Source organism: Zalophus californianus, chromosome 14, assembly GCF_009762305.2.
Source record: "Zalophus californianus isolate mZalCal1 chromosome 14, mZalCal1.pri.v2, whole genome shotgun sequence".
NCBI lineage: Eukaryota > Metazoa > Chordata > Mammalia > Carnivora > Otariidae > Zalophus > Zalophus californianus.
This window is the reverse complement of record NC_045608.1, coordinates 54,621,277-54,638,307: the sequence shown is the minus strand read 5'-3', so window position 1 is coordinate 54,638,307 and position 17,031 is coordinate 54,621,277. Positions and strand designations below refer to the sequence as shown.

At 33.6% G+C, this 17,031-nt stretch overlaps 1 protein-coding gene across 7 annotated transcripts in view; it reads left to right on the top strand.

The window, feature by feature from the left end:
- The window catches only part of CCDC178 (coiled-coil domain containing 178), a 448,169-nt gene that overhangs the window by 166,446 nt on the left and 264,692 nt on the right, over nucleotides 1-17,031 (top strand). For all 7 annotated transcript variants that reach the window (XR_003517014.1, XR_003517013.1, XM_027576648.1 and 4 more), the window contains 2 exons: nucleotides 4,006-4,151; nucleotides 7,200-7,359. Coding sequence is in view for 5 of the 7 variants with exons in the window: in XM_027576648.1 (XP_027432449.1) it covers nucleotides 4,006-4,151; nucleotides 7,200-7,359 (306 nt within the window). In the remaining 2 variants the exon portion in view is untranslated. The remainder of the gene's footprint in view (nucleotides 1-4,005; nucleotides 4,152-7,199; nucleotides 7,360-17,031) is intronic.

Genomic DNA, 17,031 nt, shown 5'->3' with positions numbered 1-17,031 from the left:
TAGTCAGTACCAGCCTCCACGTAGTCAAAAATCTACATGTAACTTTTGACTCCCCCAAAACTTAACTACTAATAGCCTACTGTTTACTGGAAGCTTTACTGATTACAAATAGTTGATTAACAAATATTTTATATGCTATTGATATTATATACTATATCCTTATATTAAAGGAAGCTAAACAAAAGAAAATGTAATTAGAAAAATCAAAAGGAAGAAAAAATACATTTACAGTGATGTGCTGTTAAAAATCTACCTGTAAGAGGAACTGCACAGTTCCAACCTCTGTTGTTCAAGGATCAGCTGTACTAATATAATTCAGTACATTTACAGAAATAAAAGACAATTAACCTAAAATATTTAATAAAACACTATAGCCACTAATGATTTTCAAAAAGACTTTTAACTATCTAGAAATAGAATGAAAACATCCTTACCTTGATAATGTGTCTACCACTACTTTCCAGCAAACGTTATACTTAATGGCAAAAACATTAAAATTATTTCCATTAAAATCAGGAACAAAAACATTCAGACAAGCTCCTACTACTCGGCATACTACTGTTATTGATAACAAATTACTGTAACACATGTCACAAAGGTAAAACGTATGTGTTGAACATGGCAATGGAAAACCACCCGGTTGCTCATGTCCCACATTTGAATACTAGTTTCAAAAAATATTAACTAAAAATTGCCAAAGATGGTTTGTCTAATAAATATAACAAATTTCAATGAAGAATATGGCTGAACTCTTTCTTTGTGTGTGTGCTCAGTATTATAGAAGGTACTAGGAGTTGAAGGGATAGAAAAGAAGGGTTAATTTTCTTTTATTTGTTCTTCAAATAAGTTTGTCTTTTCAATTACTATTAAGCACTTGAGATATATTAAACATTGTTAGAATTTGCTGGAATTGGGGAAGTAAAAGGAGAACTTTTTCACTCAAGAAGCACATTATCTTGTTGGGGAGCAGGCAAGGACACAGAGCATTAATACACTGTGAGCAAAGCCATGACAGCAGTATAATGAGGTGGAAGAGTGTCATGGAGGAGGAAACCTGACAGAACTGAGGGTGTTGGGGTAGGTTTTTCAGAAGAAGTTATATCTAAAAATGAGAATTACTAATGGAGTAAATGAAGGTTAAATACTTACATTGCCATGATGTTGTGGAGAATAGAGATGATATACAAAAAGCCTTAAAAAATTATTGTCACTGAAGGTACTTATTAATATCATCATCATCATCATCATCATTATATAATTTTTAAATTGATGAAGAAATGAAGTAAGGGCATTTTAGAAACAGGTGCTGTTTGCAAAGCAGAGGTATCATGAAATAGTGCTGTGTGTGGAATTGCAAGTAGTTTGGTATGACCGGAGAGCAGGGCACCTATTATAAGAGTGAAAAGAGGGGTGCCTGGGTGGCTCAGTCGTTAAGCGTCTGCCTTCGGCTCAGGTCATGATCCCAGGGTCCTGGGATCGAGCGCCGCATCAGGCTCCCTTCTCCCTCTCCCACTCCCCCTGTTTGTGTTCCCTCTCTTGCTGTGTCTCTCTCTGTCAAATAAATAAAATCTTTAAAAAAAAAAAAGAGTGAAAAGAGATGAAGCTAGTGAGATGGGCAATACATAGATGAAGAAATGCCTCATGCACCATGCTGTTGAACACCAAACTGTTGTAATGTCAAATATCATTAATAGCATTTATTAAGTACTTTTATGCTGATAGGAGTACAAGCCATACTATAGACCCTATTTCTGTCTTCTAAGAACTTAAGTTCTAAGCAAATAATTTTTAAGACAAATAATTTTATCTTCTACTGTGCATAAGCATTTCAATCATGGGCCAAGATAAACATGGGCCAAGTTAAACATGGGCCATTACTGAATTTTTACTATTTCTAACCCCAATTTATATCTTAGGCATAGATTCTAAACTTTTGTTTAGATAATTCAAAAATTAAATCTTAAATAAAAATCTTAAAATCTTAAATTCTTAATCTAAAATCTTAAAAAAATCTTAAATAAAATTAAAATATAAATTTAAATTAATAATTTAGAATCTGAATATAATCTTTATTACCTAATATTTTTAAATATGTGACTTGAAAGTTTGGGGGATAAGGAAATGATGAAAAATGTTGTATACTAAAACATTAATTAACTGCAATTCAGATTTTTAGATTCTTCTAGGTCTGGACATGAAAGTACCCTTGGGTTGGAAAGCCTCCAAATTACTGAGGCCTGTGTCCCCCAAGGGCTAGAGAAAAAATAAGCCAAAGAATGGTCAGATTATAAATAAATCTTAAATAAATAAATCTGCCTCTATTCCCATTTGCTCTGGTGGCCCTTCAGCATTTATCAAAAGACTTACAAATGGCAGTTGGGGGGGCAATCTTTTGCTCACTGCAGATGTGCAGATTTGTACTCCTGATTGACATACAACATCTAACAGCTTCTCTCTAGACTCAGCTTACCATAATGATGTTTCTGATATTTTTGATGCCATGGTTTACCAAAGCCTCACTGATGGTACCTATTAGAGTGGCAAAATACCATTTTTTGCTTTTCATTGCTGTCTGCAGGAAGCACACTGCCTCTTTCTTTCTTTTAGTGTAGATGTTTTGACACCACCTTTAGCACTGCTGAACTGGCTGGTCTGGTCTAAGTTGTTGATACCATTGCTTCTGATGTCTTTTGACTTTGCTGTGAGAATCTGCATTCAAGATTAAGGCATGAATTATGGAATCTGACTTAAAATACAAGTTCCGTGATAGCATACTGTACCCAGAGTTGCCCATCTCTTTGACTCCTACCTACTTACTTTATTCCATACTGTACCTCTTCACACTTTTTGGGGGGACTGACTTTTCTCCCAGTAATAATATAATATCCTATTGGTCACACTGAAGAATCCTAGTCAGCCATCTTTCAACTACATTCAGGTATTAAAAACAAGCAAACAGAAAAACCCTCATTTATCAGTAGACGAATTCTAGAACTTCCAGAAAAAGAAAGAAACAAAGGGAGGGTATGAAAATCCAAATACAGTACCCAGTGTTGAAAGTCGTGGACAAATAGCAGATTTTTATAGGAAAATAAATATAAAAGATTAGCCTTTCTTCTTGAAATCTGTAAGAGTAGAGAAAGAATCAGAGAGCATATGGGGGGAAGTGGAAGAAAATAGGAGCAAAGGGAGCAGTTGATACCTGAAATCATTTGGGAGAGTAGCACTAATTAGAAGCAATGCCAAATGTGGGGAAGAGCATTCAGTAAGTCAGTCATCCAATCAGTAAATCATTCAGTCAATATAAACATCAACAGTCATGAAAGGATCATGCAAAAACTAGATGCAAAATCAAATCTTCAGGTTGGAATTGCACAGGTCAGCCTTGGGAAAGTGTACTGGTATTAAATATTGATTTCTTTTGTTTGAAAGATCAGGACAATGTATATCCTTGCCCACCTTCAATGTACATGTTTGAAAACTAGTAACCAAATGTTTATATATATTTTTAAGATTTTATTTATTTGAGAGTGAGAGAGAGATCATGAGCAGGGAGGAGTTAGAGGGAGAAGTAGACTTCTCCACTGAGCAGGGAACCCGATGTGGGACTCCATCCCAGGATGCTGAGATCATGATCTGAGCTGAAGGCAGACACTTAACCAACTGAGCCACCCAGGCGCCCCATCCACATGTTTATATTTTGAAAGGACATGCCTTTAAGGTGTGCTTGTGGAGGGGAAGACAGTTAGTGCAGGGGAGAGAGGGGAAAAGGGAAAGAGGAAGAGAGCTGTGGGAAGAGACTATATAGCTCTAAGCCATTTTTTAGACAATCTCATCAGATGTAACTATGGAGAAGAGAAAGAACATAAATCTAAGTGTTACACTGATAATAAGTTACTGTTTGCTTTTAATTGTTTACATGGCCAAATGTAATTGTGTCCTTAAGTTGCAAGGATTTGAAAATTCTAGTATTTAAAATAAAACATCCTTGAATTTATTTTCCAGGAAAAATGCTCAATAATTTTTAGAGAAATAGAGAACACTAAAAGTAAAACAATTATTTATCATGCAAAAATAAATCAGTTGAATGAGAACTTAAAAGAAAAAGAGAAAGAAAATATTACTTTTGCTCAGACAATTGGGAATTTAAAGTAAGTACTTAAATTTTATCAAAATATTAAATGTTCAATATATTATTTATAAAAGAGATAAGACCAAATTTCTTTAAGGTTTATTCTTAAAATGGTCCATTATTTTCCATCATTATTTGATGTGGAATACACATGTGATATTTGATAATTTTGGTTTAAAAACATAAATTGTGGGGGCACCTGGGTGGCTCTTGGGCTCAGCTCTTGATCTCAAGTTTGTGAGTTTAAGCCTCACATTGGGCTCCACCTGGGCATGGAGCCTACATAAAAAACAAACAAACAAACAAACAATCAAACATAAATTGCATTCATTTTTTATTATTCCCCTGGGTTTATTCTTATTTGAATAACTGGGAATGTTTATTCTTTTCCAAGTATAAGAACTTTTATTAATTATGAAATTAATAATCTTTCCCACTCATTTCAGTATTTCTCACTCACGTGACATGGTTAATAATCTATGGTTTTTCACCCAAACTTTTTTGGTAAGTTTTGAGGTAATCCTTTAGAAATAGATATTCTACAAAACCTTGTGTAATTTGTTCATATTTATTGTCTTCAGAAACCTCTAATTCAGTCCCTTTATTAATCAGGGACATACCTAACAAGGGTTAGTAAGGTCTTTCACTTAGAGAATGATCATACTCTAAGACCTTTAGTGTTTCCATAAGACCCTCACTTAGAACTTACATTCTCTTCCTTTGTTCCTTTTGGTTCTTATTTTTCTATTTTGTAATACCTTGAGAACAGAGCTTGAAGGACTACAGGAAGGATATACATTGGTCACATTTAGGAATTATAGTTTGATTTAAATAAGATCTATTAATTAACAATGGTGATGGATAATGTCAAATAATATTTGAAGTTACTATTGATTGACTTCCTAATGTGCCAGGCACTTTGTGGGCAATCTGTGTACTTTATCTTATCCAGTTCTCACAGCAAATTCTTCAGTTATGTAATATGAATACTGAGGAAACAGAAGCTCAGGGAAATTAAATGATTGTCTTTGTATAGCTAATCAGTGGTTAGAGCCAGCCCGTTTAGGTCCATCTTGTTCCAGTGTGTGCTCTTACAACTGTGCATATTGACTCACTAAACTAGGATTGGAAAGGAAGATTATTTCAAATAAACTATATTAGTAATAATCTACTGGTATTTTTAATAGATGACTATATCAAGTTAATCATTATTTATTAAGAACCCACAGTGTGCCTAGTGCCAGACACCAAGAAGGTACACCAAAGTGTACCTTCAAGTATCTGAAGATAATTTTAGAAATACAAACTTGCATATGCAAATGATTAAAATATGGTGATTAGAATAATAGCAATTAAAGTTGTCCTTGACTCTAATTTTTACAACTGTTTCTTAATTAGGATGTGAAAGGATTTAGACCCAGACCCATAGGACTTCAGAGTTTATTCTTTTTATGACTATGAGAAAGGAAACACTATTTTCATGTGTAGATATACATAAAAGCATATATAGCCTATATAATGTATGTGTGTATATAGTTAACTAATAAAAATGCTGTGTTGAATATAATCCAATCTCAAAATACCTAGTGTAGAGAACAAAATATATGCGGTCAAGATATAGTGATGTTTGCTGGGAGCAACTGTGAGAGTTTTTTGGCTCTGGTCATACTAGCTCTTCCCCATGTGAATTTCCTGGTTTCTGTGTTCCATAATATTGATATTAGTGAATATTTATATAGGATATTACATAAGAATTTTGGATGTTTTTGGTATGAATGATGAAGTGGAAAAAACATGGGCAAGACAGATAGATAAAAGGAAAGGATCTTATCCTATTTAGAAGGAGAGGCTCACATCTAAAAACATAAACAAAAAGCGTTGTTTTCAAATTTCTGATAATAGCCGTAGTAGAGAAAGAGAGAAAACAATGAGTATTTAGTGTTGAGCTGCTGAATCAAACAGAGTAAGACAAAACTGGATTTGCATTCTGGTTCTGTTATTTACTAATTAGCTTACATAAGCTAATTATGGTGAAGTTTAGTTTCTTCATCTGTAAATTGCTATAATGACTATTCTTCCATAGGGTTTTGTTGTATTAAATGAGATATTATATTTGAGCACTTTAACATTTCAGCCCCTCAAAAACTTTAGTCCTGCTGCCTTTTTAGCTAACTGTGCAAATGACTCAATTTTCTATACCAGTAGAGATAAAAACAAGTATGGGTAATATAAGACAGTGCTGAGTTTTTGCAGCTCTGTCTATTCTGCACTCTGTGTTACTGATCAACTCTGGCAATTATTTCTAAAGCATATTTGTTTTCATTATTGTTTTAACCACTTTTTGATGCTTTTTCCATTAGTGTTCTTCCTTATTTAAATAGAAATCATTTAACCTCCGTGTCGGTATATACTTAGTTACAAATGACAAGATACACACACATGTACACAAACAAAGGTATTCACACAACAGCTTAAACTGAACAATAGGGAAATGTGTCCTCTTATATAACAGGAACCCTTGGGTAGGGTAAACTGCAGAGTTGGTTGATATTAGTGAATCAGCAGCTCAACACTAGGTACTCATTTTTTTCTCTCTCCACTATGTCCATTGTCATCAAGTTTGAAAACATGACTCATTCACATTTAGTGGATATTGAGTCTTTTCTACATGGAATTAGGTCCTTGTCTTTCATCTTATTAGGTTATATTAACATATATGTTCACTCCTAAATAATTAGCCATATACTAATTGGCTTAATCTAATTAGAATATATCTTTGGTGTTATATGCTGCATGGAGGAGGGGTTCTTTTAGAATGACAACAAAATAGAAGCATGCTAGGTAGGCAACCAAGAGAATCCACTAAATTTCCCCAGAGATTTTCTTCCAACTGGACCATTTAGAAGTAGCTCTGTGGAGGTAGTCCTATGGAAAGGATTAGGGAATTTTTCCAAAGCCATTCAGTTCTAAGACTTTTCAAGATTGGCTCTTTTAAAATGTATCACAAATGTATTTTAAAAAATAAAATATGAATTGATTAGTTGCAAATACTATTCTTTCTTCATAGAAACGAATTTATAACCATGAGATATAAAAGGGAGCATGCACAAGCTGTATTTGATCATCTCATAAGTGAAAAAAAAATCTATGAAGAGAGACTCTATGAGGAAGAACAGAGATATCGAACACTCATTACCATGAGGCAAAAAGTTCTGGCAGATATTAAAGTGAGTATTATTTTTATACTGTCTTAGAATGAAAGAAATATGTGATAGTTAAACTAGCAGGTAGTCTGAGGCACTCATTTTTCATCTTGGAGTAGCAAAGGTTTAAATTCTAAAAACTTAAAAACTTTTAAAGATATATGTAATATGATAGTGTACTTTTACAAGCTATTTTTGGGATCCTGATGTTTATATAGCCAATTTTTATATATATTCATATACTCAATTACTTTTCTTCCTTTTTACATTTTCAAAGACATTGTTTAATTCATTTAAGAAAATGGAGCAAATATACATTAAACAAACAAGTACGTCAGTGAATGAACATACCATCTATAGTGCTATTTCTGTGATCCTTCCTATAGAAAAATATTAATAAAGGAAAAATAATTTTATTAATAATTGTGCTAAATAATATTCTTCTATTTTAAATATGGCCATTACATAGAAAAAGGGTATTTGGGGAGGAGGGGGCCTAAAAATATGAAAATAATTGGTGCCACCTAGTGGCAATAAATGATGCCTCCTCTTGGAGAGGTTCCTGAAACATTGGTGGCTAAATCTCAAGATTTGTGATATATGAATGGACTGTGGAGGCTTAGACTCAAATGCACCCCTCAAAAAGAGAAGGCTTAAGTTATTTACTGATTTAAGCATCATTCTCTGCCTCATATTTTATCACAGCAGTAGAATTAGCTCTTTGAATTCAACCACATTTTCCAATCGTACTGGTGCTGAGAACACAGTGGGATCTCAATAATCATTTATTGACTGGCATTTCAGCACTTTAATGGAACAATAATAATTAGTGAAATGGCAAAATATGGTCAGCAGGAGAGAGACAAAGAAAAAATCCTGTATAACTAGCCTCTCAGAAATGGAGATTTGTATTTTTTTCATCCAAAATCTTGTCTCTGCCATCCCATTCTCAAATGTACTTACCTCCAGCCACTTGTCACATCACATGGTTTTGTAGTACCAGTCTCTATCTTGTTTTGTTCATTCGTTTTTACTTGTTTGTTGTCTGCCTGCATCTTGCAATACTAACGTATTGTCAGTGAGGACAGGAGATTTTCTGTCACATTCTTCTCTGTATCCTAAAAGCTCAGAACTGTGTCTGGCACAAGGGAGGCACTCAATGAATAGTCATTGAATGACTGAATGAATAAATGGATGAACATATGCTTTTTTGGTAATTTTGCTGCCCACATGCATGATAATGCCTGAAAGCAGGAGCATTTCAGAGATACTTTCCATACTGCGCCAGCCTGATACTTTAGTTGAATACTTATGTTGTGTGCAAAAGCTGAATCCGTCCCTTTCTTTCTTTCTCATTCTCCCTCTCTCCTTGATAATACATGAGAAATTTGCCATCCAGTCTGTTCTCTCTAGATGAAAATTATTACATTATCTATTGCTTTCTAGCAATTAAGGATTCTGCTAAATATCTGAATAGTACTTCTCAAGTCACCTTTAATATATATGAAATTGTCTCTTATCAGCTCTTGGATAGCTCTTTGTTATGCATTTACCCTATGTGACCAGAAGCATAGAGTTTGAACATGTATAGTTTAGAAAGTGATTTATCTCATTAGTGACACTACTTATGATTATGATCAGTTATTGGCATTAAATAGTGGAAAGACAATGTGATTTTTCATATAAAACTATTCTCATCCCTGTTTAGAAATTGGATGAGATAAAAATTTGTAAATATGTATATAATATGAAGCATTCCAATAAAGAAACAAGTTTCATTAGGCATCATTATAGATGTGGTATTACTAATCTGGGGTGTCCCCTCTGGGCAAAGGAATTGATCACAATTATGGATCATCTGAAGGAATTGTTTAATAAAAGACTGTAAAAGCCACAGTACAATTAACTGGGGATGTAGGAAAACATGCCATAGAATTAGAAATACAAACAGCCAATAAAATGGTTTAAGAAAAAAATATGTATTATACAAACTTCACATAGCATGCAATGTAGTTCTAGAGTTAAAATCTACCTTTTTTGGTAGGTAGTTCCATATCAGATATCTTTAAATGGAAGATTTTTTAAATGTTAAATGGAGTTTTTATTAACTGCCTATAATTTGCAAAAGCAATTAAGATTTAAATTTCAGTATAGCATATTCATCAAAGTACTATAGCTCTAGTTACTGATCTTCCTTTTTTGTTACTGGAAAGATCCAAACAAAACTGGAGTTTCAGGTATTTTAATCTATTATTAGCCATCCTCAGAAGTCCCACTGCTTTTCTATGTCAGTGCCTTTCTCTATTGGTCTTTCTATAACCTTGTTCTTCTTCCTATAATTTAGGGTATGATATGAGAAGGGTATAATGGATTACACTGGATCTTTGGCAAACAGAACAATTTCCAAATTGAGTTCTGAAAGACACAATCTCCCAATATTTTGTAGAATTTATTAGTTTTTATTTGGCTTCATATTTATATTTCACTCTCAGGAAATACTTATAATAGTCCCGTATTTGGCTATTAAATCATTTCTTGACCATTTCATGTGAAAAATTCTTAGCTTAATAGAGAGGCAGTGATTCACTGCCTCATTAGACAGCCAGGTACAGCAATAGTAAAAATCAGAAACAAATTTAATCTCTGAACTAATTTTAAGGATTATTACAATTTTAAAAATAATTCTCCTATTGTCCACTCATCACTTCATTCACACGACTAGTTCAGGGCACTCAGTGTTGGATGACCAAAACCCTAGCCTCAGTTTTTAAAGATGTAATCAGCAGAAAGATGGAAGATGTGAAAAACAAACTTGAATTTAGTAACAATGCACAAATTACATACAATAAATTTTGTCGTTGGCCCACTGACCTGATACATTAGGTATGATTAAAATAAAATAAAGCCATTACATATTCTGTGATCTTAATAGTGGGAAATAAATGTGTGAAATGTGTGAAAAACCTGGAAACGTTTAGAACTGAGCAGTGAACCTCCTAGGCAAGAATAATTTGCCTTAATGTTAATTTTCTTGCCACCAAAAGATTTTAAAATAACATGAAATTTTTAAAAATTAGGAACATGGTTTGCATAATATTTTTAACAATTCTGATAGGATTAAGCATTAATCACATGTAATAATATTAATTTGGTTCATCATATTGCTTTTTTAAAGCAACTTATTCAAATCTATGGCTCTTTGAGGAATGAACATTTTAATCTGAGGACTGTTAGCAAAAGAGTGCTAGTTTTATACTGGGGAACCCTTCAAGTTTTTGCACAGATGCAGTGCTACAATGATCCTAGGTACTTAGAAATCAGGAGAGAGTAACACTAGAATGTGAAGGAAAGATGTGGCATGGGTATAAGTGATTCTCAAATATAAATTTAATGTATTTTGGATGTTAACTTTGAGCATGATCTGTTAAACAAGGAAGAAGCCTCTCTTCTTTTTGCATCTCTCTCCAGCATCATGTTATATCTTGCAGATATGTCCCAGAACTTCTACTAACACTACATTAAAGCACTATATATGAAGTTTTAATAGGCTTTTTATTTTTTGAACTGGCAACCAATCACCATTTTAGCTTTCTTCCCCCAAACTACCTAGAGGCATTTATTAAAATCATTTGGCCATAATCCATTTCAGTTTTTATGTACATGGGTATTTTTTTACATTATTGTGATAATACTCCATGAACACACTTTGGATGTTATGCTTTTCCCAGGTAACATTAATTTCCTGGTGGGACTGCCACTTTTGAAATTCCTCTCCCCTCCCCACTGCAGAGTAATAGCATAAATATATGATTATTCTCTTTTAGTCAATTAAAGTCATAGTATAAGTTTCCAGATATCAGATTGCATTCTTAAGTATACCTAATTGGTTATGCTTTATTAAAATTGTAATACTTTACTGGATTCAATTTGCAACCATTTAATGCTGAATATCTATTGGTCTATAGTTCTTCTGTTTCATACTTTGTTCAAGATATTGGTATCGGAGATTTACAAGAGTCTTTCAAATGAAATAAGAAGGTTTTTTTTCTTTGTTAAATAGTATAATGCATTTCAGTTCCTTAAAGTTTTGAGAAATTCTCCCATGATACTATCAAGATATGTGCGGAGTTAGAGATTTTACCTCACTTGCAAGCTAACAAGTTAGCCTGCCATAGTTTCACAGATGCTGGGAGAAGGCATGAAACTCCTGGATGAGAAGCAGAGATTTTATTATGTCCTATACAACAGCAGTGTGAACTTCATGTTTGCAAAGGTTCACCTTGGCTCCAGGTCTCCTGGGATAATGGGAAAGTGGTCAGGTGGATGATACATACACAAGGAATTTTTATCGCGGCTGATGAACTTGTAATGTAGGAAAGCCCCAGGTTTTATGGAAGCTTCTAGCAAATGTGCCCAGCCTTTGCCGCAGAAGAAGTCATTACATTTGCTATGCAATCTTGAAAAGGAGGTTCTGGATAAAAGTTGTCATTAAGTGTATAAACATGATGGTGAATGCCCCCCCATATATATATATATATATATATATATATATACACACACATATATATAGGGGGGCATATATATATATGCCCCCCATATATGCCCCACATATATATATGCCCCAATATATATATATGCCCCCAATATATATATATATCTCTAGAGAGAGAGAGAGCTTGACTCTTTTCTGAAGAAAAACATTTTAAAATTTATTCAGTTTATTCTTTGGTTTTTGCATGATTAATGTTTTCTAATTCTTGAGTCAATATGGTAAAGCTATATTTTTCTAGAAAAGATGATTTTAATGAGGTTTTCAAATTTATTATCATTAAGTTGTATGAAATATATATTTTTTAATTTCTTCTGCTTCTGTCGTTATATTCTTTTCTCATGCACCAGACTTTTTTTCTTTTCCTTGATTCACCCTGTTAAATTTTTGCCTTATAGTTGTTTTTCCACACACTACAAATTCTGATTTATTCACGATGATTATTTTTGTTCTCTAAGTCATTAGTTTTAGCTTTTTTCTTTGTTAACTATTCTTTTTGACTGATTTTTATAATTTTATTTTGTTTCTTTTTCCTTCTTTTTTTAGCAAGTTGAGTTGAATACTTCAGTTTTTTCTTTCTCACTTACAATGAAAAGCAAACTTGAAAAATGACCAAGTAGTCTCTGAATGCAATTTTGGCAGTTTTAATATGTTGCACTCTTTGATATTCGTCTTGGCAATGATTTTTTGCATATGAACACCAAAAGCACATGAAACAAATGCAAAGATAAACAATTAGAACTACAGCGAAATGAAAAGCTTCTTCACAGAGAAAGAAATAACAAATAAATTGAAAGGACAGCCTACTAAATGGCAGAAAATATTTGCAAACTATATCTCTGATAAGGAGTTAATATTGAAAATAGATAAGTAACTCATACAACTCAATGGCAAAAAAAGAAAAAAAAAACAGAAATAATCCAATTAAAAATGGGCAAAGGACCAGAATAGACATTTTTCCAAAGAAGTATACATATGGCCAACAGATAAATGAAAAGGTGCTCAACATCACAAATCATCATGATAATGCAAATTAAAACCACAACGAGATATCATCTCTTACCTGTTATGATGGCATTTATCAAAAACACAAGGGATAACAAGTATTGCTAAGGATGTGAAGGAAAGGGAACCCTATATATTGTTAATGGGAATGTATATTGGTACAGCCATATGGAAAACATTGTGGAGATTTTTTTTAAAAAATTAAAAACAGAAACCCATTAATTCAGCAGTCTCATTTCTAGGTATAAATCTGAAGGAGACAATCAGTATCCAAAAGAGATATCTGCACTCTCATGTTCATTGCTGCATTATTCACAGTAGTCAACATACAGAAACAATCTGTCTGTTAATGTATGAATGGATAAAAAAGTTATGAATAGATAGGTAGGTAGATAGATAAATATTCATTCCATATATAATGCAATATTTTCCAGTCATGAGACAGAATGAAATCTTGCCATTTGCAATAAGATAGATAAACCTAGAGGACACTATGCTAAGTAAAATAAGGCAGACAAAGAAAGACAAATACTATGTGATCTCACTTATTTGTGGAATCTAAAAAAAAAAAAGTTGAACTCAGAGTGTGTAGAATGGTGGTTATGTGGGGCCAGGGGGATGGGTAAAATGGGGGAGATGCTGGTCAAAGGGTACAACCCTTACATTATAAGATGAGTAAGTTCTGGGGATCTAATGTATTGCATGTTAACTATAGGTAATAATTTATTGTATACTTGAAGTTTGCTAGGAGAGTGTAGATCTTAAACATTCTTACCATATACACACACAAAAAGATAATTACATGAGATGATGGTTGTTTTACTTAACCTGATTGTGGTAATCATTTTACTATGTAAACATATATCAAATCATCACATTGCACATTTTAATTATATACAGTTTTATTTATCAACTAAATTTCAACAAAGCTAGAGAAAAATGAATTTTTGTTAAAAGGTTTTGTTTAATTTGCATGGAATTATCAAACAGGATCACTGCAACTTTTGCTTCATAGTTCATTTCTGAGCAAATAAATTAAATGAAATGTTTAGTTCAATGTGAATTAATTTGTGGGTTTTGCTTTATATATTTCTAGATCATGTTATTCAGTGCATAGAGACTCACAATTATTAAATGACCATTTTGGTCATATTTTTTAATATAATGACAATTTTCTCCTATGTATTGTTTTAGAGTTAATATCAACACCTGGTCTTTTTGTTAGACTAACCCCTATTTTGCATTTTATTATTAAGTATTCTGGCTTTTTTTTAGATGTGTATTTGTAACCTTTATAGAGCAATATTTAGGATAATTTTGCTTTTCGATCCATTCTGCTTTAGTAATTTATATGATTAGTTTTATTGGTTCTTGCTTCTATCATCTTGCTTAATGCTTTCTATGGTGATACTACCTTTCTACTTTTGCCATTATTATTTTTTTGGCATATTGATTGTTGTGGTTTGATTTTATTGCTTTTAATAATGTAAAGTGGAGACATTCTACTTTTAATTATATCACTTTCAAATTTCCATCCAATGTGTCCGTATATTAGTAATGCAGATAAACATTGAGAGATAAAGCTGAGAATATAGGTTCAGGTTATATCGTGAAGACCCACTTGAAAAGTTCACACTTAATTTGTAAAGTAGTGGGAGGCATGAAGAATTTTCCAGGAGTACAGTGTGCTCAGAGATAGGCAAGATTATTTAGACAGCATTATGTAGGACAAATTGAAATGAAATGAAAACATGAGTTACAGATATAAGTTACAAAAAATGCTTTTGTAATTAAAGACAGGTGATCAGACATTGATGGAGCAGGAATGAGGTTTATAGACTTACCAGAGACCAATGTCAAATTGCATATGATAAGTGAATAAAAGAACAGAATATGTAGAAGGAGGTATGATACTGGTTGACTAGAAAAATTATGGTGGCATTTATAGTAAAAAGAACTGATGACTGGCTTTGCTGAGAAAAGGATCTATCTTGGACATGTTAGAAACTGTGTATGTGGAAGCATACATACACCTAATCACTACGGGGAGATAGAGTTTGGGAGAAGGAGTAGAAATGGATAGAGTAAAAGATCAGTGAGTCAGCTACAGCATTAATAGTTGAAGCCAGGGGCACCTGGGTGGCTCAGTAGTTAAGCGTCTGCCTTTGGCTCAGGTCATGATCCCAGGGTCCTGGGATCCAGCCCCACATTCGGCTCCCTGCTCAGCGGGAAGCCTGCTTCTCCCTCTCCCACCCCCCCTGCTTGTGTTCCCTCTCTCACTGTCTCTCTCTCACTGTCAAATAAATAAATAAAATCTTAAAAAAAATAGCTAAAGCCATGGGAGCTCATGAAAGCTTTAAAGAAAAGTGTTGGAGAATATCTGAAGACAGAACCTGAGTGCGCAAGTCATTACATTATTATCTGTCAACATTTTTATATTCAGCTTGGTGACCACTGGGGCTAGGGCTCTGCAGATTATATTCTTTCTTTGTCACATTCCTCTAAGGCTCTGCAAAATATAGGGCACTAGAGGGAGATTGAAAGGTTGAAGGAGAAAGAAATGTGTTCTTTCCTGCTGGCTTCTAGTAGGCTTCCTGTCTTCTTGCAGGTCCTGGCAGCTTTATCCTAGAAATGCATATTCACCTGAAAGCAGCAGTTCCTGTCCATAGCTAAGCCTGAATACAACTTGGCTGTTAGGAGAGCATCAGTGATAGAGTATTATCAGATTCGTAAACGCATAAGATTAAATGTAATAATGAAAGGAGCAAGAGCATTGAAAGAAATTGGAAAAGGCAGCTTTAGAATACTCTTTCAAGAGCTTTGGTAATAAAATAATTTGTATAGTTCTATTTATTTGTTTTCTAATTGCAAGTCCCAGGTATATTTTCTAGCAAAAGGGAAAGAGATCAGATTGAGGGAGAGATTATATTATATGTTGTATTATACAGTTTTACTTAATTTTTTTATGTTATGTTAGTCACCATACAGTACATCATTAGTTTTTGACACATGCAGTTTTATTTAAATATTTGGTTCCCATTCCAAGTGGTGATGCTTTTGAGGGAGAGAACACTATCTCACTCGCATGAGTACTTTCAGAGTCCATCAAATGTCTAGGACATAATAAGTACTCAACATTTGCTGAGTTGAAGTCCAGATGAAGTGATGTGACTCCTAAAAGAGAAGTGGAAGAGTGAGGTTTATATTTTAATTTACTTTGGTAAGGATAAAGAAAATTGCTTCTGATTCATTCATTCACTCATTTATTTATTCATTTTGAAGTTGTGTGTTGAGTGTCAGAATATGGGTGAGATTCTGAGCATCTTAAATGAAAGGTAACATTTGCTCCCAGTTAGCTTCACTGAGCGATGGTGAGGCCCAAGTTAAAGTACAACTTCTTTTCTTGAATTAAGCACAGAATTCTCTAGAACCCAGGAAGAAGAGTTTGAAGGAAATCTTAGACAGCCTGCAAAGGTGATAAAAACAGAACTTAGTCTTGGAGGGTGGTAATGAGTTAGTCAAGGAACGAATAGTTCAAGTAGTGAAAACAATAGGAGAAAAGGCAGACAGGTATCAAAAAATAAGCATGTGGTTTTGGAATGGTGTGTAGTTTATTATGTTTGGAGATCAGATGGAGGGAAAAAGACTATACCTACTGGTAGGAGCACCATCATGAAAGCTGTGAATGTTACACTAAGCAGTTTAGGTTTTATGTCATTAATAATTGATCAGAAGAATTATAAATGTACTACAGCAGCTGAGGAAAATCCCACTAAAATTAGCAGAGATTTCCACTGCTCTGCTGTCCACCTTGGTGTGGTGCTAATGGGCCAAAGTTGGACTGAGATTTTATCCTGTCAGCAGTTTAGAGCTGGGAAAGGCCTGGAGTGCCTGAAACTGGCTCAGAAGACACTGCCATCAAAGAGCCTTTTACCCCAGTATGATGAAGTGAATATTTCTTTTTCTTTGTTTTCCATGATGTATAACAATGGTTGGCAATCACTGATTACATGTAATAAGCTGGAGAGGAATGAGTGATTTGGGATGCAGTGATACCAACTAAGAATTTAGTGGTGAGATTGGAAGAACAAATATTGTTAAAATGTCTATATTACCCAATGCAATCTACACATTCAGTGCAA